This window comes from Equus caballus, chromosome 24 (genome assembly GCF_041296265.1).
Source record: "Equus caballus isolate H_3958 breed thoroughbred chromosome 24, TB-T2T, whole genome shotgun sequence".
Taxonomy (NCBI): Eukaryota; Metazoa; Chordata; class Mammalia; order Perissodactyla; family Equidae; genus Equus; species Equus caballus.
In genome coordinates this window covers 57,109,955-57,132,464 of record NC_091707.1, presented here as the reverse complement: position 1 = coordinate 57,132,464, position 22,510 = coordinate 57,109,955, and the positions used below count along the sequence as shown (strand labels likewise).

Genomic DNA, 22,510 nt, shown 5'->3' with positions numbered 1-22,510 from the left:
CACTTATTTGGCCATAGAGACTTGTTAACATCTATTTTAATACTGCAAACCACAATTTGGGAAATCCTGATCAAAGCCTAAGAGTTCCAACCTTTATTCACAATTTCAGAGTTTCCTGATGAACATTTACCACTCATGGTTTTCTAAGCATTACTACTTTTTAGAACATTGATTCTTACCCTATTTTTGTCAAAGAGCCCTCTGAAAATCCAATGGCCTTTTCTCCATAAAAACAAACATATATCAAATACTTTGCATGTCATTTGCAAGTTCACAAGTCCCCATAAATCCCATCCATGGACTCCTACTGAAAATTAACAAAAAGGGGATTTAGTTTCTCCTCTCTCCTTTAAGTTATGAAGAAAACAAAAACTTTGCAAATAGCAAAGACTTACAGTAATATATCAGATATAAAGTTATTCTTGCATGGTATTCTTTGAGCACAGGGGAAAAAGTTGAAAAAGTAAACTCTGAAAATACAATTAATATTACTAAAAGATATAGGACCCCCAGTCCCCTAAAAGAAAATCCTAGATAGCTCAGAATATTTATTCTGACAAAATTCTAAACATATAAAACCAACAGCCAATTCAAAAGTTTTACTTCTAGCTAGGCTGAAGTCTTCAAATATAAAGCCTATTTCCAATAATACACATTTGTCCTTTGTAATCCTTCAAATTAGAAATTTGTTCAACTCTTCATGTTTATGAATATATTAATTCTCAGCTGAAGGAATTATACAGTGCCTTGTAATTTTCTCTCCACTCTGAGCCTTTCCCCCTAGCTGCTCCAGTATTAGGTTGTACAGCATTTGTTAAAAAGTAGATTATGAAACCAAAGGTTAGGAACCTGTAAATCACTATGAAAGGCCACAGTAAAGAAATATACACTTTCAAATTATTTTAAAAATGTAACAGGAATGTAATATATGTGGGGACTTTTAGCTACAAAGGTGACTTTAAAACTTTGCAAAATAAGAAAGGTGGGAAATAAAGGTGCTCTAAAACTTACGTTTTGCTTCCGATAGATTCTGATTAGGTGACCAGACCAGCATGCCAAGATTGTCTCGTTCTTGACTGCGTCTTGCTAGTTTGGCTTGACGGAAATAAAAGAGAAAATTCTTATTATACTTTAACAGATATAACAAGCAACAACTAACATCACCACTCTGGCCTTTTAAACCTGGGAACAGGATGACATCACCTACTCTGTACTGAAATCTGCCCCAATGGAACCCACACACTTACCATCACAGGGGGAGGCCGAGGGGGAGGAGGCTCTCAAGTCTGTGGAAACATTCCTACTTCTAAGTCTTTTTCTGCTTTACCTTTATTTATTTAACAAATGGGTACACATGAGGTAGGTATAATTATTATTCTCATTCGCTAGGTAAGGAAACTAAACAGGACATTCGGTGAGTAGAAGGCACAGTCAGAAGTGAACTCAGGCAGAACGGCTACACTGCCCAAGGATTTAAGCACTATATATTATGGTGCTCTGCTTTCAGACATGGGACATCTAAAAAGGAAGCCACACGTGGCAAGTTGGTCAAAAGTTCTTGTAAAATATGAATTCTCCATGTGTGCTTTGAATACCCTTACCTTTCTCTGCCAGAGTAACTTTATAGTGACTTGACAACAGGAATCCAGAGATTCTTTTAACTTTATTAAAGACTAACATTAAAAAGATTTAACCTGAAAGGAAACTTCTAAAGTGCATTCAAATTCTTAAAAACCTATGATACAAAACAGTAGGTGGAAAGGTTTACAAGCCCAAGTGCTGAGCGACATGTATAACTGGATTAACCACAAGCAACAGTCAAATATTACAACAGAGACATTTAAAATGTTATCTTCAAAAGATACAAAAGACTCAAGAGACAAGAGGCTCACTAATCAGCCTTTATATTGGGTAGGTCCAAACTCATTCATTCTAAAGGCATTCTTACCTTTTTTTTCTTTAAATAAATTCCTCTGAAAACATGATGAAAGTTATGGACTCCACTCTCCAGAAAAACATTTCAACTAAATATAAACATACACACTCCAATATAAACACACTTTTTGAAAACTCATACAGCCTGGCTTAAGAATTCCTGCTTTTATGAAACTGCCAGATCTCTAACCTTTTATTTAATTTTGTCTATCAATGTGCTCTAGGTTTCATAAAGGAAGAATTTCTACACTTTTGGTAAAATCTGTGGGGCAGCTACTTTAAAGAAAAGTGAGGGAATGGTGGGAGAGAAAGACCCAAAGCATGAATACTATGAATCAGACAAGATTAAAGGCTGAATTAAGGTGGTGGGTGGGAACAGAGTGTAAAGCACAGGGAGACAGGACTATGACACATGAGATGGGAGGGACTACCTTTGAGTATACACTTTATATAGTCCTTTTAGAACAATGTTAATGCTACATATAATCTAAAGATAAAATAAAGTCAACAAAGATGTCTGTGGGGAGGGACCCTACACAGAATACAGACTTGCTGTATTTCAAATAAAAATCAAAAGTTAAAACAGAAATAAAAGGAATCAACATTGAAAAGCAGAATTAAAACTATCTTTATTCACAGACAACGTGATCATCTGTGTAGAAAAATCTAGAGAATTGACAAAAAGTTGCTAGAATAAACGAGTTTAGCAAAGTTGCAGGAAACAAGACCAATGTAAAAAACCAACTGTATTTCTGTACACTAGCAATTAATCAAAAATTGAAATTAAAGAATACCTCTTTTAATAGCACCAACAAACTTGAAATACTTAGGAATCTGATAAGACATAGACACTGAAAACTATAAAACGTTTCTGAGAGAAACTAAAGAAGATCTAAGTAAATGGAGAGACATACCAAGTATCTGGATCCAAAGACTCAACGTAACTAATAAAGGATTCTCATTCTACCCAAACCGCTCTATAGATTCAACGCAATTCCAATAAAAATTCAAGCACGCTTTTTTGTAGGAATGGACAAACATTCTAAGATTCATACAGAAAAATAAAGTATCTAAAATAGCAAAAACAACTTTGAAAAAGAACAAAATTGGAAGACACACTACCTGAATCAAAACTAATTACAAAGATTCAGTAATCAAGAATATGGTATTGGCAGAGAAATAAATAGAATAGAACAGAATCCAAAAACAGAACTACAAATACAGGATTGAGTGACTTTCCACAAAAATGAGAAGGCAAAATTCAAGGGAGAAAAATAATCTTTTCAACGAATCATGCCAGAACTAATAATATTCACATTTTTTAAAAATTAACTTGGATCCATACCTCACACCATATACAAAAATTAATTAAAAATTGATGACAAAAATGTTAAACCAAAAATCATAGAATTTCTAGGAAAAAAACATGAGAAAATCTTTTTTACCTTAGGCTGAGAAAGAAGATCTTAGATAGAACACCAAAAGCACAATCCATTAAGAAAAAAAGTATTAATTGGACTTCATCCAAAATAACACCTTCTGTTCTTCAAATAACACTATTAAGGAAGTGAAAAGCCAAGACAGAGACTTAGAGAAAATAATTACTAATCATATGTCTGATAAAGCCTTGTATCCAGAATATATAGAGAACTTTCAAAACTCACCTAAGAAACAAATAACCCACTGTTAAAAAGATCTGAATAAACATGCCACCAAAGAAAGTATAAGGAAAGCAAATAAGCATATGGAAAGATATTAAAAGTCATTAGTCATTAGGGAAAGGCAAATTAAAACCATGCAAGATATCACAACATACCTATTACAAAGCATAAAATTAAAAAGATTGACAATACCAAAGTTTGGTGATAATGTAGAGGAACTAGAATTTTCATATGCTACTGGTGGGAATGTAAAATGGCACTATCACCTTAGGAGAAAAGTCTGGCAATTTCCTAAGATTGTGGTATACCCATACAATGGAATAAAACAATAATAAAAAGGAACAAACTATTTAAGCACACAACATGACTGAATCTCTAAATAATTATGCTGAGTGAAAGAGTTACAAATACAGAAAGGGGGGTGCTAGAAGGAATTCTGTGGTGCTGGATAAGAATTAATGGTAACAGTATGAACTCACAGTTTTCAAGATAAATAGAAATATAGACGTATATGCATACATACGTACATACATTTATTTCCCAGCTCGGTCCACTGAGAGGGCCTTGAGGCAATGACAATCCAGCAACGATGAGCACATACAGCTCCCAGATCTTGGTTTCTAAATACCATTCTCCAATAAAAGAAACTAGGCCTCCTTGGAAAAATGGTTGATTCCAGGCTAGGACAGGAAATGGGCAAGAGGACCCCAGAATATCTTGTTATGCCAGAAGGTAAGAAAGTCTTCAAAGAATGATAAGATCTATCTCCCATTGGCCAATCTGGAACAATTTGAGCAACAAAGTAAATGACAATAAAATAATTTCAAAATAAAAAAATGTAATAAAATAACAATCTGTGAGTTCATACTGATATAAATAGACAAAAGGGACAGCAAATGGGGCTGGAACGGCCAGGTCAAAGTTGAAAGACTCATATCATTCTATTTTAAGACTTACTATATAAAGGTGCCGTATTCAAGACAGTGTGGTATTGGCAAAAGGACAGACACACAGATCGATGAAACAGAAGATACTCCAGAAATAGACCCATATAAATATGGTCAAGTGATTTGTAACAAAGGTGCAAAAGCAATTCAATGGAGAAAAGGTACTCTTCTCAACAAAGGGTATTTTAAAAATTGATCCCCATATGCCAAAAAAAGAAACAAGAAAAAAAAAGAACCTTGACCTATATCTCACATCTTATAAAAATTTAATTCAAACTGGATCTCAGATGTAAAAGTAAAACCCAAAAGTTTTAGGAAAAAAATGAGAAAATCTTCATGAACTTGGTTTATGAAAAACAGTTCTTAGATATGACACCAAAAGCACAATTTATAAAAGTTAAAAATGGTAAATTGAGCTTCATCAAAATTTTAAAACTTTTCTCTGCAAAAACCACTGTTAAGAGACACTGTAGACTGTAAGGAAACATTTGCAAATCACACGTCTGACAAAGGATTCATATCCAGAATATATAAAGAACTTCAAAGACTCAACAATAATAATCCAATTTTTAAAAAGTGGGCAAAAGATCTGAACCACTTCACCAAAGAAGATATACAGATGGCATATAAGCACAGAAAAGATGCTCAATATCATTAGCCATTAGAGAAAGGCAAATTAAAGCCATGATAGTAAATCAATGTATACATATTAGAACGTCTAAAATAAAAGAAATGGGCAATATCAAGTATTGACAAGAATAAAGAGGAACTGAAACTTTCATATAGCGCTTGGGGTAAAATACAAAATGATAAAGCCATTCAGGGAAGTTTCACAGCTGCTATAAAGATATAATTATATTTAACAAATGACTGACCCAACAATCCTACTCTTAGCTGTACACATACCCTATAGAATTAACATATGTTCACAATAAAACTGGCACACAATTATTTACAGCAGTTTTATTCACAACTGCCAAAAACTGGGACACGCATGCACACGCACACATATACACACACACACAAGTCCTTCAAGGAGTAAACGGAAAACAAACCAACTGTGGTGCATCCATACAATGGAATACCGCACAGCAATAAAAACAAATGAACTATTGATACATGCAGCAACATGGCCATATCTCAAAAGACTTATATTCAAAGAAGTCAGTCTCAAAAGGTTCAATATGGTATGAGTCCATTTATACAACCTTCTGGAACAGGCAAAACTCTAACAATAGGAAACAGATCAATGTTCCAGGGGTTAGGAGTGGGAGGAAGGCTAAGAATTGTATGAGGTAATTTTTTGAGGAGATAGAACTGTTCTGTATCCCAATTGTAGTGGTGGATATATGAAACCATACAGGTCTTGACACTCACAAATACATACACCAAAAACTGGTCCTTTTTGCTGTATGCAAACTGAAGAATACAAACACAACGAAAACAAAGCAATGTCATTCATTTCTGGATAGATGCTGACGTCTGCTGAATGTGCTAACTCTGAGGCTGCTCTCCCTGCTTAAAGTCAATTACCAAGCATTAAAAAATTTAAAAAATAGGGGCCGGCCTGGTGGCACAGTGGTTAAGTGAGCACGTTCCGCTTTGGCAGCCTGGGGTTTGCCAGTTCAGATCCCAGGTGTGGACATGGCACCACTTGACAAGCCATGCTGTGGCAGGTGTCCCGCATATAAAGTAGAGGAAGATGGGAATGGATGTTAGCTCAGGGCCAGTCTTCCTCAGCGAGAAGAGGAGGATTGGTGGCAGATACTAGCTCAGGACTAATCTTCCTCAAAACAAACAAACAAACAAAAAACCTTACAAAATAAACCCAGACCCACCTGGAAGTAAGTAGAAGGATTACAAGGAAAGTGAAATTACCAACTGCCATTAAGGGGAAGATGAAAGAGAATTCACACTACTAGTGGGAATGCACATTTGTACAACTACAACTAAAGTTGAAGTATGGATACCCTGCAACCCAGCAATCCATTTCTAGGTATAACACATATACAATAGCAATGTTTTTCAAAGTGCAGGTTAGACCTACTAAGGTTAATTTATTGGGTCCTAACCAGCATTTTTTGAAGAAAGAATAAGAACAGAAACACCAACATATTGTTTCATTAAGTACATGTATAAACTATGACTACAGATTTGTAAAAGTCTGGAAGTCCCTCCCCTAGCAAATCTTTAAGATAGAAACATGAGAGTAACATCAGGATCATGGCAGAGTAAGCTTTCCCAGTAATCTCTCCCCAACATACAACAAAAAGGTCATTCATACTCCGACAGAAGACATCCAAACACAACACAAAAAATGTCAGAGAGACTCACACAGCCATATGATGGAGGATGGAGAGGCTGGAGCCCCCCTCGGAGGAGGTGGAACAGAGTAAGAGAAAACTTTGCTCCCTCCCCTAAAGACTGTGATATGGGACAAGAGAGGCCTCCTACAGGGAAGGAACGGGGGAGAAGACATTCCTTCGAAGGACTATCAAGGATCCCCCAGGGCCCTTGCAGCCTAGAGGGAAGTCCTGTACTGGGGTAAAACGTTTCACAGGGGGTGACCTTATCAAGCCAACACCCTACGAGAGCAGATAGTGAGACCAGAAGGAGAAAACCCCAAGAGCATGCAGGAGAAAGCAACCCTCCCCCTACCAACCCAGCAAAGGCTCCAGCACCTGGGAACTTGGCTGAAGGCAGAGGGCTCAGAATATGCGGTTCTTGACCCCCACCCAGTGGCAACAGGTGGTAACCGCAACCAAATAACACCAGGATGCAAAAAAAACAGTCACTCCATCTAGTGATATCAAATATTATATTAGATCTCCAGACCAGAGAGAAAACAACAAGTAGTCAGAAATCAGTCCTGAGGACACAGAAATATGTATCTAAATGACAAGGAATTCAAAATAGGTATCAGCAAAAAACTCAACAAGGTAAAAGAGAACGTAGAGTAACAATCAACAAGTTCAGAAGCTATTTCACAAAAGAGATTGAAAATATAAAGAAGAATGAATCAGAAATATTAGAGATGAAAGATACAATGGAAGAAATAAAACAAAATATGGATTCCCTGAATGCTCAAGCAGACATCATAGAGGAGCATATCAGCATAATCAAAGACTAACATGTTGAAATGCTCCAGATAGAGGAGGAGAACTAAAACTAAAAAGAAATGAAGACAGTCTCCAAGAAATATCCGACTCAATTAGGAAATGCAACATAAAAGTTATAGGTATTCAAGAAGGAGAAGAAAAGGAGACTGCAGCAGAAAGCATGTTCAAAGAAATACTAGCAGAGAACTTCCCAAACCTAGGAAAGGAGATGGAAATCCATATGGAAGAGGCTATCAGATCTCCTAAATATGTCAATGTAAAAAGACGTACTGGAAGGCATATAGTAGTAAAACTGGCAAAAGTGAATGACAAAGAAAGAATACTAAAAGCAGCAGGGCAGAAGAAGAAAACTTACAAGGAACCCCATTCAGGCTTTCAGCAGATTTCTCTGCAGAAATCTTACAGGCTAGGAGAGACTGGAATGACATATTCAAATCTTTGAAGGACAAAAACTTTCAGCAAAGAATACTCTATCCAGTGAAAATATCCTTCAGATATGATGGAGAAATAAAAACTTTCCCAGACAAATATAAGCTAAGGGAGTTCATAGCTACAAGATCCCCACTACAAGAAATCCTCAGGAATGTTCTCATACCTGGGGGGACAAAAGGGGGAGAAAGGGGTTACAAAGCACAGAGTAAGGACATAAATAAGTAGACAGAGTCAGAGCAGGACAACAAATACTCAAGTATAGCATTAAAGACAAAAAGAAGGAAAACATTAGAAACAAAGATAACCTTGTCGTTTCAACCACAAACTCATAACACAAGATGGAATAAGATGTGAGAAAAACATCTTAGGAGGGGAAGGGGAAAGGGACTGAATTGCTTTGATCTAAGGAAATAAGAGGCCATCAGAAAACAGACTATCTTATCCACGAGATTTTGAATACAAACCTGATGGCAACCACTAAACAAAAAAGCAGAAGAGACACACAATAAATAAGGAGAAAACAAAGAAACACAACATTAAAAACTACATAACTCGACTGGCAGACCAAAATACACAGGACGAGAAACAACGGAAATGCAGGAGAACCAGAAAACAAGTGATAAAACGGCAGCATTAAGCCCTCAGATATTGATAATCACCCTAAACGTAAATGGATTGAATTCTCCAATAAAAAGACACAGAGTGGTGAGATGGATTAAAGAACAAGACCCAACAATATGCTGCCTCCAGGAAACACATCTCAGCTCGAATGACGAACACAGGCTCAGAGTGAAGGGATAGAAAATGATACTCCCAGCTAATGGCAAACAAAAGAAAGCAGGTGTTGCAATACTTATATCAGACAAAGTAGACTTCAAGATAAGACAAGCAAAGAGAGACAAAGAGGAGCAGTATATACTGATCAAAGGGACATTCCATCAAGAAGAAATAACACTTATAAATATCTATGCACCCAAGAGAGAAGCGCCAAAGTTCATGAAGAAACTATTAACAAACCTAAAAGGAGATATTTAAAAAACTACAATAGGTAGAGGACTTGGGCGGAGCAAAATGGTGGGGTGAGCTGACCCGGGATTCTCTCCCCTCCAAAATACAACAAAAGATTGGAAGAACTGAATTTAAGAGAATAAACATAACGCCAGCTCGTTAGAGACCAACAATACCAAGAAGGCGGAGATCATAAACCTTCCTTACACCTTTGGAGGCGCTGGAACGGTAGGAGAGAACATCGCTCCCTCCCCTAGAGTCTGCAATCGCTGAGGGGCGGGGGAGGGGCCGCGCGACCGGGGGATCACCCAGGACTCCTGCTGCTGATTCAGTGGAGACCCGCTGACGGGGGAGAAAGCTTCCGTCCGCGGGGACCCTATAAATCAAGGGCCTTGGGAGACCAGAGAACAGAACTGATCTGAACCCAGACCGGCGCATGTGAGTAACAGCCCCCCCCCCCCCCCCCCCCCCGCAAAGCCAGTGGGCGCAGCCATCTTGCCCCAAGGCGGAGAGCTCATAACACACGGCTCTTGACCCCTATCTAGTGGCGACAGGCTGTAACTGCAACTGAATTCTACCACCATGAGAAAAAACTGCTGCTCTACCATCCAGCAATTTATAAAAGCCCCAGACCAGAAGGAAAACAATAAAAAACACAGAATTAAGTCCTGAGGACTTGGAATTAAGTAAACTAAGTGATAATGAATTCAGAGCAGCTATAATCAAAAAACTCAATAAGGTAGAGAGAAAGACAGAGACACAAGCCGAGCTCTGGAGTTACTTCACAAAAGAGATTGAAATCATAAAGAAGAATCAAACAGAATTACTTGAGATGAAAAACACAATGGACCAGATAAAACAGAATACGGATTCCCTGAATGCCCGTGTAGACAACATAGAGGAGAAAATTAGCATAATCGAAGATAGACAGGCTGAATGGCGCCAGACAGAGGAAGAAAGAGAACTAAGAACTAAAAAAAATGAGGAAAATCTCCGAGAGATAATGGATTCAATGAGGAGTAAGAACATAGGATCATAGGAATTCCCGAGAATACGGAAAAGGAAAATGGAGCAGAAAGTGTGCTTAACGAAATTATTGAAGAGAACTTCCCAAATCTAGGGATCAACGGAGAAATGTGTGTAGAGGAGGGTTTTAGATCTCCTAGATTTGTCAATGTAAAAAGACCTACTGCAAGGCACATAGTAGTAAAGTTGGCAAATAGGAAAGATAAGGAGAGAATACTCAGGGAAGTAAGGGAAAAAAAAGAGAATAACCTATAAAGGAGCCCCTATCAGACTGTCAGCGGATTTCTCTACAGAAACCCTACAAGCTAGGAGAGAATGGAGTGACATAGTCAAAGATTTAAAGGATAAAAATCTTCAGCCAAGAATACTCTATCCAACAAGAATTTCCTTCAGATATGAGGGAGAAATTAAATCTTTTCCAGACAAACAAAAGTTAAGGGAATTTGTAACTAAAAGCCCTCCATTACAAGAAATCCTCAAGAAGGCTCTCATACCTGAAAACAGAAAAAAGGGAGAAAGGGGACACAATCCACAGACTAGGGAGACCGATGGACAGAACCAGAACAGGATAGCAAATATTCAATTATAGCATTAGGGTAAAGGTAAGGAAACTACCAAAACAAGGACGATCTTAGCACTCTAACTACAAATTAATAAGACGAGTTGGAATAAAAAATGAAAATAATTATTTAGGAGAGGAAGAGCAAAGGGTCTAAATCAGAATTGGTCAAGTAGGTAAGAGACCACCAGAGAATAGACTATATTATACACGAGATTCTAAATACAAACTTCAAGGTAGACACTAAAATAAAGTACAGAACAGAATCACAAATCATAGATAAGAAAAAATCTAAGAAACCCAGCATAAGAAATTGCAGTACTAAATGGGTAGTCTAAAGCAAACAGGAAAAGAAATGCAAGAAAACAAGATAATGAGCGACAGATTAACAGCATTAAGTCCACATGCATCAATAATCACTCTCAATGTGAACGGATTGAACTCTGCAATAAAAAGACACAGAGAGGCAAAATGGATTAAAGAACACGATCCAACAATTTGTTGCCTCCAGGAAACACACCTCAGCTCCAAGGACAAACACAGACTCAGGGTGAAGGGGTGGAGGACAATACTTCAAGCAAATAGCAAGGAAAAAAAAGGCAGGTGTTGCAATTCTCATATCAGACCAAGTGGATTTCAATATAAGACAGGTAAAGAGAGACACAGAGGGACAATATACAATGATCAAAGGGACACTTCATCAATAAGAAATAACACTTATAAATATTTATGCACCCAACACAGGAGCACCAGGATTCATAAAGCAACTATTAACAGACCTAAAGGAAGATGTTAAAAACAACACAATAATAGTAGGGGACCTCAACACCCCACTCACATCAATGGACAGATCATGCAGATAGAAAATGAACAAGGAAATAGTGGAGCTAAACAAAAAACTAAAACAATTGGACTTAATAGACATATATAGATCACTCCACCCTGAAAGCGCTGAATACACATTCTTCTTAAGTGCACATGGAACATTCTCTAGGATAGACCATATGTTGGGAAACAAGGCAAGCCTCTACAAATTTAAAAAAATTGAAATAATAACAAGCATCTTCTCAGATCATAGTGCTATAAGGCTAGAAATTAATTACAAGAAAAAAGCTGAGAAAGGCACAAAGATGTGGAGACTACACAACACACTACTGAACAAGCAATGGATCATTGAAGAAATTAAAGAAGAAATAAAAAAATACCTGGAAACAAATGAAAATGATAGCATACCATACCAATTCATATGGGATACAGCAAAAGCTGTATTAAGAGGAAAATTCATCGCAATACAGGCACATCTTAACAAACAAGAAAAATCCCAAATAAGCAACCTTAAAGCACACCTAACTGAACTAGAGAAAAAAGAACAAATGAAGCCCAAAGTCAGCAGAAGGAGAGAAACAATAAAAATCAGAGCAGAAATAAATACTATTGAAACGAAAAAGGCAGTAGAAAGGATCAATGAGACAAAGAGCTGGTTTTTTGAGAAGATAAATAAAAGTGACAAACCACTAGCCAGACTTACAAAGAAAAAAAGGGAGAAAGCGCAAATAAACAAAATCAGAAATGAGCGAGGAGAAATAACAACAGACTCTGAAGAAATACAACAGATTATAAGAGAATACTACAAAAAACTCTATGCCAACAGAATGGATAACCTAGAGGAAATGGATAAATTCTTGGACTCCTACAATCTCCCAAAGCTCACTCAAGAAGAGGCAGACAATTTGAACAGACCAACCAGAAGGAAAGAGATTGAAACAGCAATCAAAAACATCCCAAAGAATAAAACCCCAGGACCAGATGGCTTTCCTGGGGAATTCTACCAAACTTTCAGAGAGGATTTAATACCTATCCTTTTCCAGCTATTCCAAAAAATTAGGGAAGGTGGAACACTTCCTAACACATTCTATGAGGCCAACATCACGCTGATACCAAAACCTGACAAGGATGCCACGAAAAAAGAGAACTACAGACCAATATCACTGATGAACATAGATGCAAAAATTCTAAACAAAATTTTGGCCACCAGAATTCAGCAATTCATCAAAGGGATCATACATCAGGATCAGGTGGGATTCATACCAGGGACACAGGGATGGTTCAACATCCTCAAATCAATCAACGTGATACACCACATCAACAAACTGAGGAATAAAAACCACATGATCATCTCAATAGATGCAGAGAAGGCATTTGACAAGATCCAACAGTGATTTATGATAAAAACTCTGAACAAAATGGGCATAGAAGGAAACTACCTCAACATAATAAAGGCCATATACGACAAACCCATAGCCAACATCATACTCAATGGACAAAAACTGAACGCCATCCCCCTGAAAACAGGAACGAGACAAGGATGCCCTCTATCACCACTCTTATTTAACATAGTACTGGAGGTCCTGGCCAGAGCAATCAGGCAAGAGAAAGGAATAAAAGGAATCCAAATAGGGAGGGAAGAAGTGAAACTCTCGCTGTTTGCAGACAACATGATCTTATATATAGAAAACCCCAAAGAATCCATTGGAAAACTCTTAGAAGTAATCAACAACTACAGCAAAGTTGCAGGGTATAAAATCAATTTGCGTAAATCAGTAGCATTCCTATACTCCAGTAATGAACCAACAGAAAAAGAACTCAAGAATACAATACCATTCACAATTGCAACAAAAAGAATAAAATACCTTGGGGTAAATTTAACTAAGGAAGTGTAGGACCTATATAATGAAAATTACAAGGCCTTTCTGAGAGAATTGGAATGACGACATAAGGAGATGGAAAGACATTCCATGTACATGGATTGGAAGAATAAACATAGTTAAAATGTCCATTCTACCTAAAGCAATCTACAGATTCAACGCTATCCCAATCAGAATCCCAATGACATTCTTTACAGAATTAGAACAAAGAATCCTAAAATTTATATGGGGCAACAAAAGACCCCGAATTTCAAAAGCAATCCTGAGAAAAAAAGAACAAAATGGGAGGCATCACAATCCCTGACTTCAAAATTTACTACAAAGCTACAGTAATCAAAACAGCATGGTACTGGTACAAAAACAGGTGCACAGATCAATGGAACAGAATTGAAAGCCCAGAAATAAAACCACACATCTATGGACAGCTTATCTTTGACAAAGGAGCTGAGGGCATACAATGGAGAAAAGAAAGTCTTTTCAACAAATGGTGCTGGGAAAACTGGAAAGATACATGTAAAAGAATGAAAATTGAACATTCTTTTTCACCACTCACCAAAATAAACTCAAAATGGATCAAAGACCTAAAGGTGAGACCTGAAACCATAAGGCTTCTGGAAGAAAACGTAGGCAGTACACTCTTTGACATCAGTATTAAAAGGATCTTTTCGGACACCATGCCTTCTCAGAGAAGGGAAACAACAGAAAGAATAAACAAATGGGACTTCATCAGATTAAAGAGCTTCTTCAAGGCAAACGAAAACAGGATTGAAACAAAAAAACAACCCACTAACTGGGAAAAATATTTGCAAGTCATATATCTGACAAAGGCTTAATATCCATAATATATAAAGAACTCTCACAACTCAACAACAAAACATCAAACAACCCAATCAAAAAATGGGCTGGAGACATGAACAGACATTTCTCCAAAGAAGATATATGGATGCCCAACAGGCACACGAAAACATGCTCATCATCGCTAATCATCAGGGAAATGCAAATCAAAACTACACTAAGATATCACCTTACACCTGTTAGAATGACAAAAATATCTAAAACTAATAGCAACAAATGTTGGAGAGGTTGCAGAGAAAAAGGAACCCTCATACACTGCTGGTGGGAATGCAAACTGGTGCAGCCACTATGGAAAACAGTATGGAGATTCCTCAAAAAATTAAAAATAGAACTACCATACGATCCAGCCATCCCACTACTGGGTATTTATCCAAAGAGCTTGAAGTCAGCAATCCCAAAAGTCCTATGCACCCCAATGTTTATTGCAGCACTGTTTACAATAGCCAAGACGTGGAAGCAACCTAAGTGTCCAGCAACAGACGAATGGATAAAGAAGATGTGGTACATATATACAATGGAATACTACTCAGCTGCAAAACAGAACAAAATCATTCCATTTGCAATAACATGGATGGACCTTGAGAGAATTATGTTAAGTGAAATAAGCCAGCAAGAGAAGGATAATCTGTGTATGACTCCACTCATATGAGGAATTTAAAATTAGGGACTAAGAACAGTTTAGTGGATACCAGGGGAAAGGTGGGGTGGGGGGTGGGCACAAAGGGTGAAGTGGTGCACCTACAACATGACTGACAAACATTAATGTACAACTGAAATTTCACAAGATTGTAACCTATCAATAACTCAATAAAAAAAAAAGATTAAAAAAAAATTATAACCCTAGACAGACCACTATAGGGTCATTATGTCCACACTAATATTCCCATATTGCCAAAGTATCAAACCACCTTAATTTCCAATTAGCTCTCATAAAGAAGGTGGTTGTTATGTTTGCTTTAAAAGTTAAATTTTACCTCCCTATGGCTGTCACTGTCATTATCTAATACCTACATAAAAAAAAAAAAAAAACACTTGGAATTCCAAATATAGAATAGGATAGATTACTCATCAGTAGGAATCAAGAAAGTAGTAAAGGAATAAAGCTTTAAAAATTGGTAAATTCTTACTTCTCAAAGTAGTAACTGGCCCCCCCATACTTTCACTACATCCTGAGAAGCTAAGCATTCATAAAATCATCCATAAAATCAGGGACCAAAAATCATTTTGTGACTCTAAAATTTCTGGCTTCTGATTTTGGGCATTCAGAAAGAAATGTAAATCAATCTGGACAGCAATATTATTTCTATTGTTATAACTAACATATATGCTTACTATCTAACAGACTGTGCAGTTTTACATGCATTAGCTCATTTAATCTTCCTAACAACCCTATAAGGTAGGTACTGTCACTATCCTCATTTTACAGATGAGAGAATCAAGGTATAGGGAGATGAAGTAACTTGCCCAAGATCACACCTATGAACAGTAGATTCCAGGGCCCACTATGTTAACCATTATACACAGTGCCTAGATTTTTGAGACACCATAAATTATCAGAAGTATGAGGACAGATCAAAAGCTAGAGTACAAATTACATTTTCCCTCCTCACACTATTATCCCATTAAGTATTTTAACACAAGTTAAAAGGCTTAAGAACTCTAAATGACAACAGTTTGTCCTCTATCAAATGAAGTCAGAAGTCACTTTGGCATTTAAATACTTGATCTTCCTACAATCTAATTATATGCTTCTTTGTCTGGCTCTCTCTCCTCTCTAGGCTCTTCCTCTTTAATGCTAAAAGTTTAAGCTGGAAAAATAATTTTCAATTACCAGCTCTCTGGAATTAAAATCTACAATAAACATAGGAACGTTCTAAAACCCTCAAAAAGTGAAACTCCATGCAAGTTCTCCCAAACCTGATGAGAAATCTGACAAACCCTACCTCAGCCAGTGATGAAAGTCAACACCAACAGTGCTAAGTCACATTGATGGTACGTGCCCTTGATTACAGTCACCAACACCCAGCTAGATCCCTGCAAGTCATCTCGGACTCCTCCTCCTCCATCTCCTACCAGACCCCCAAATCCAACCCACTGAACCCCTCAATTACACCTCCTCCACTTTTCTCAAGTCAGTCACTCTCTCTCCAACCCCACTGCCACTGCCTTTAGTTTAGGCCTTCATCTTTTCTTGCCTTGTCTTAAGGGTTCCGGGCTAACCAAGACCCAAGTGTCTCCACTCTGGCTAGAGCAATCTTTCTGAATCACATTTTAGATCAAACCACTTCCCATGGTTAAAATCCTTCCATAAAGATAGATCACAACTGTCCACTCCTTAAGTGTGAACTGTGCATAGTGACTTCCTACAGGACAGTATGGGGTGTATGAAGACATCCAGTAAGAGGACAGTATGGGGTGGGGGGCGGGATTAACTTTACAGTGGAGAAAGACAAATACTACCTCAGTCAGATGATGAAATCTGACATCAACAGTGATAAGTCATGTTGATACCACGTACCCTTGATATGATGTCATGAGAATGGCACTTTACCTCTGTGGTCTTCCTCTCAAAATCCTCAGTCTAATCATTAAGAAAAACATCAGACAAGTCCCAACTGAGGAACATTCCGGAACAATACAAATTCCTGACTAGTACTCCTGAAAACTGCTAAAGACATCAAAAACAAGAAAGTCCTAAGAAACTGTCACAGCCAAGAAAAGCTTAATGAGACATGGCAACTAAATGTACTATGGTATCTTTGATGGAATCCTGGAACAGAAAAAGAACATTAAGTAGAAAACTAAAGAAATCTGAATAAAGTATGGACTTCAGGTAATAATACTGAATCAATATTGATTCAGTAACTGCAACAAATGTACCATACTAATGTAAGACACTAATAAGAGGGGAAACAGTGTGGAGTATTATGGGACCTCCCTGTACCATCTTTGTAACTTCTGTAAATCTAAAACTATCCTAAAATAAAAGGCTTATTTTGAAAAAGAATCCTTCCATAGCTCCCCCATTTTCTTTAGAATAAAAACCACGGCATTCCAAGGCTCCACATGATCCGGTCCAGCCTATCTTTCTAACCTTATGTCCCACTCTCACAATTCATCTATCCCTCACATGGTAATTCCATTACTGTGCCTTTTTACTTTCCCACGTCTTTCCTCTTATCATTCCTTCTCATTGCAATGTCCCCCCTTTATCTTTTCCCATCAGCTAACTCCTACTAACCTTTCAAGACGGCCCAAGAATCATCACCTTTGGAAAGTCCGCTCTAGCTCTCCCAGTTCAGGTTAGCAGCCCATCCCTCCTCAATATCCCCATACACTGGAGACATCCTCTATCACAGCTCAGTCTCATATCATTAATGCTTTACATAAAGACACATGCTGTTGTGGAAAAACGAATGGCTTTGTAAGTAAGACTCAATTATTATTGGGAGTAATTATTATTATTGGCTTTGGGATTAGTAAAATCTAATTATCAACTATTACTGTGTGCCAGTAACTGAACTAAACTACTTTACACATCTGTGTCATAAAATACACACAGGAACCCTATGAGATAAGAACTATTCTACTTTGTTTGAAAAAAGGGGTTAAGTGATTTACGCGAGAGTATAACACTGGCCAGGATCTGAGCTCACATCTGAGACTAAATCCCAAACTGGGTCTAAATCTCATTTTAGCCACTTTGCCACTGAGCGATGAACTTAGCTTCATCAAGCCCTGTTGAAAAATGGAGCGGATTAGAAAGGGCACGTATTAAGTACCCGGTACATACTTAATAAATAACAGCAATTAATCTCTTCTGTCTCTGCTGTTAGACTGAGGTCCTTGAGACCTCTGTATCTTCAATCTCTGGCACGTTATCAGTTGTGATATTGTAATTTATAAGAAACATATATTTAGTCATTTAGGTGACTAAAATATATTTCTCACATAAGTGTGGTCTTCATCCACAGTTCCTGCCTCACAGCTCCCAAAATCCTTGAAATTTCTTGTTTTCGTTAATGAAGGTGACTTTCGGACTCCATCCAAGGGTGGGGGCCAGTTGCCAGCAGAACCAGCCATGTGATCAGAGGATCGGAACTTTCAGTCCTACTCCCTGATTTCCAGAGAAGGAGGGGGACTCGAGGCTGAATCAACTGCCAATGTCCAATGACTTCGTCAATCTGGAAGCCTCCATAAAAACCTCCGTTGATCCTTCTTTTCAGAGGAACCAGAAAGCTTCTAGGTGCCACCATGCCGGGCCCCAGGCTCCACGAGGCAGACGCTCCTTTGTTCTGGACCTTGCCCTATGTGTCTCTCCATCCGGCTGTTGATCCCTATCCTTTAATATCCTTTGTAATAAATAGGTAATCTAGTGAGTAGACAGGTTTTCTTGAGTTTTGTGACCCAATCAACACAACCCGAGGAGGGGGTCCTGGGAACTTCTGATTTACAGGCAGTTGGTCAGAAGGACAGGCAGCAGCCTGGACTTGCGAACGGCTCCCTGAGTCAGAGGGAGTCATCAGAACCTCAGTTTGTCCCCAGGAGGTCAGAAGCACAGGAAACCACCTGGACTGGTATCTAAAGTGGAGGGCGGTCTTGTGGGACTGAGAGTGTCAGAACTGAGCTGAAGCCTCGGCCACTCTGCTGTCACCTGAGAAGAGCTTGCTGGTGTGGAGAAACCTTCACACACACATGCTGGAGTTGGGTCCAGGAACCCCTTTGCATAGGTGCTGCACAAAGGTTCAATAAGTTAATACACATAAAGTAACAAGTTAAGTGGCCAATAAACAGCAAGTTTTGGACAGGGAATAGTACATTGTTCTATTCCCTTTCTTTCGCTGCAGCAGTCTAGACCGACAAATGTGAGAACCAAATAGGCTGGGCAGCAACTCTTGCAGCTCTGACCTCCAGAATGTAGCCCTCCTCCTCACTTCTTGCACCTCTCTTCATAAAAGCGCTGTACCCTCTAAGGGCATAAAATCTATCTCCATAGGCAGGCTATTTCAAACATACCATGATTCACAATATTCCAAGTTGACAACCTGGGCAATTTCCCTCAGAACTGGCTGCATCACTGTTGAGTAACCTGAGTCCAGCCAACACCTGATCTCTGTCCCTTCCTGATTCCCCAAGAAGGAAGCCAGATTCTAATCAAATGCTAATGAAGTAAACTCTGTCTACACCAGAAACTGGACTTGTGTACTCACTTTCTTTCTAACTAAAAACATCTTATTTTCTCTCATTACCCCTGACCTACAGGTATCTTGGACTCAGAATAAAACACACTTTTCTTCCATGTTATCAATTTAACAAACACATCATTTAGCACCAATGTAATAGCACCATGTGTAATCTTAAACCAAAACAAAGAGGGACAAAACAATTCAGAGACCAATTAATTTCACAGTGAAATAAATGTTTTATACTCAGGGTCCCCCTATTTCTCAACCCTATTCTACCAGGAAAGTCATAAATGCATACTAATCAGAATGGGTAAGACCATATATTGATGTTTCACCACCAAGAGGAAAAAAACTCTCAAGCCACACTGAATAATGATGACGCACCACCATCATAAGAAATACAGGGGGGCCTGGTTTATCCCATAACACAATATTCTCAACATCATCACCACTTCTCCTTGGCCCAGTTAAAACTTCAACTACTGAACCACTAGCTGGGGACATATCTTTAAATAAATTAGACTCCTGTTATAAGAGTTTCCTTATAAAGAGATGAGTTAGGAAAAAGAGAACATGGAATTCTTCCTAAAAGTCTGGCAAAGCCGGATGTTAGAAAAGGGGACAGAAAAATTAGCCACCAAAAATGTGTACTATGAATTAGTTTAGGCTTTCTGAAGGGCAGCCTGACAATGTTTACCAAGGCCTCTAGCAATGTATCCTAAAACAAAATAATCATAGCGCTATGCAAAAATTCATCTAGAATGTGCTGAAAATGGCATCAAGTGCGGCTGAAAATGGCAATAAACTGCTAATTCAAATGTCCAACCACAAAAGACATAAAATTTGCTACAACAATGCAGTGGAAACCATACACACATTAAAAGAAGTTGTAGAATACACCTGATGACGTGGGGAAAGAATACATAAAGTAACAAAGGACAGACTACAAAGAAGCGCTGCATATGACAGATGATCCAATATAACTCATGTCCAATCAGCACTGCTTCCATAAACATAACTACATATACTAAAATTCTGACCTAGCCAGTTGTCTTGCCCCCTCTCGCCTCCAGCTGCACCTCTCCCGTGCTCAACCCCGTGCTCACCTCTAACAACAGTGCCCATGCAGGTGCTCTCTCTCCACTGCTTTTCCCAAAGCTTAACACTTGATAAACGACTACATACTGTTGACTAAACTTTTCTTAATAAAAAACTATTTTCCTCCTTCTTTAGTTTTATGAGGTTAGAGGATGCTGAGAATATAAAGCCAGTGAAGTAGTTCAAAGAAAGAAGGAATGAATACCCAATCTTTGGGTGGAATAAAAAAGTCAGATTTTTTTAAACCTACATAATTATTACTCACTTTTCCATAACTAATCCAGATTTTTGAGGATTTTATTAGATTCCCGCCTCCACAATCTCGCTATACAGTGCTTTATCCCTTTGAAAAATGTTTGGACATTCCTGGTCCCACACACAGTCTAAAAAGCACTGTTAGAAGTATGACAAATATAGAGTAGGCAGAATTTCTGACTATAATGACATCAACCTAATCGGACCCAAAAGCAGTGTAAAAAGCATTTTGCACTCAAAAGGTTAAATATCTACACCTAAAACAAACTAAGTTCCAGAAAGCATAGAACCAAATAAAAAATAAAAGACTTTTCATTGTGGTTTTAAATAGGAATTAGAGAAGTCCTCTCTTTTTTATATACAATGATACACAAACAATTTAACAACAGACGTTTTTGGGGTACCATCTCACTCCTGTAAGCAACTATCTTAACGTTGTACATAATCTGAAGCTACAACTATTACTATTCTAATTCAAACAGTAACACCTATACAAAATAAACCACTTTACGTCCCTGGAGAGCTTAGCAATATCACAATATACAACTTTACTGGTCGTTTTCTTTTAAAAACAAATCTGAGCCAATTTATAAGACTGTAATTACACGGGTCAAACCATATTAAGGAAACATCTATCCTTAACATTATATTCCAAGATGAAAGGAAAACCAGATGCCGTCAATTTCTTAATACTACTCACAAAAAAGGCACATCTCTTTACTTCTTAATTTAGAACAGACTGAAAAGTTTATTTTATTATACAAGACATGAAAAGAAACTTATTTTTGCCCAAAAAGTAAACCTATGCAAAAGTATCGGCTCAAATTTTCATGTTTCTTCTTCTGGTTTTTTTTTTCTCCCCAAATCCCCCCAGTACACAGTTGTATATTTTTCAGTTGTGGGTCCTTCTGGTTCTGGCATGTGGGACGCCACCTCAGCATGGCCTGATGAGTGGTGCCATGTCCACGCCCAGGATCCGAACTGGCGAAACCCTGGGCCCCTACAGCAGGGTGCGAGAACTAAACCACTCAGCCAGCCCCAAATTTTCCTATTTCTTAAGGAAATCACTTATAAATCACAACAAACATCACTCACCTTGTACATTAAATTCTTAGAAATATTTTACTTTACTAAAACCCAGCAAAATGTTAACATTCACCAGAACACATAAAGCAAACTAACTTTGGTTCTCATCCACAGAGAGCCCACTAAGATGAACTGGTTAAATAAACAGGCTCTGAACTCAAACTACCATAGGTTAGACTTCCACGTCTGCCACCTACCAAGTTTATGACACTGGAAAAGTTCCTTAGAAGGAAGCTTTTATTTTCTCATCTGGAAAAGGCAGTTAAAGAAAGTTCTCACCTCAGTGAAGGAATCAAATGAGATTATATATGTAAGGTGCTTAACTAAATGCCTTGGCATACCAAATACTAATTAATTACTCTTATTATGAAAGTCAGTGTTTGGAGTAACGCAAGCAAAAAAATTACCTAAAATAACTGAACTTAACTTCCTTCACGCTTCTTGGTTACGGCTCTCTTTTCTTACATTCTCAAACACTGATCTAGGTGCTAAGTGGCTTGTTCAGATTGCAGTAACATCCTTATCAACCTTTCTGCCTCCTCTCCTCGCCTCCAAATCCACATCTATTCCATAAACAGCAGTCAAGAAATATCCCCCTGTACTGTCCATGTGACACTACTTCACATTACCTTGCAAGA

At 38.0% G+C, this 22,510-nt stretch overlaps 1 protein-coding gene across 3 annotated transcripts in view; it reads right to left on the bottom strand.

Moving 5' to 3' along the window:
• The window catches only part of RCOR1 (REST corepressor 1), a 124,029-nt gene that overhangs the window by 49,898 nt on the left and 51,621 nt on the right, over positions 1–22,510 (bottom strand). For all 3 annotated transcript variants that reach the window (XR_011431891.1, XM_023628440.2, XM_023628439.2), the window contains exon 3: positions 1,012–1,095. Coding sequence is in view for 2 of the 3 variants with exons in the window: in XM_023628440.2 (XP_023484208.1) it covers positions 1,012–1,095 (84 nt within the window). In the remaining variant the exon portion in view is untranslated. The remainder of the gene's footprint in view (positions 1–1,011; positions 1,096–22,510) is intronic.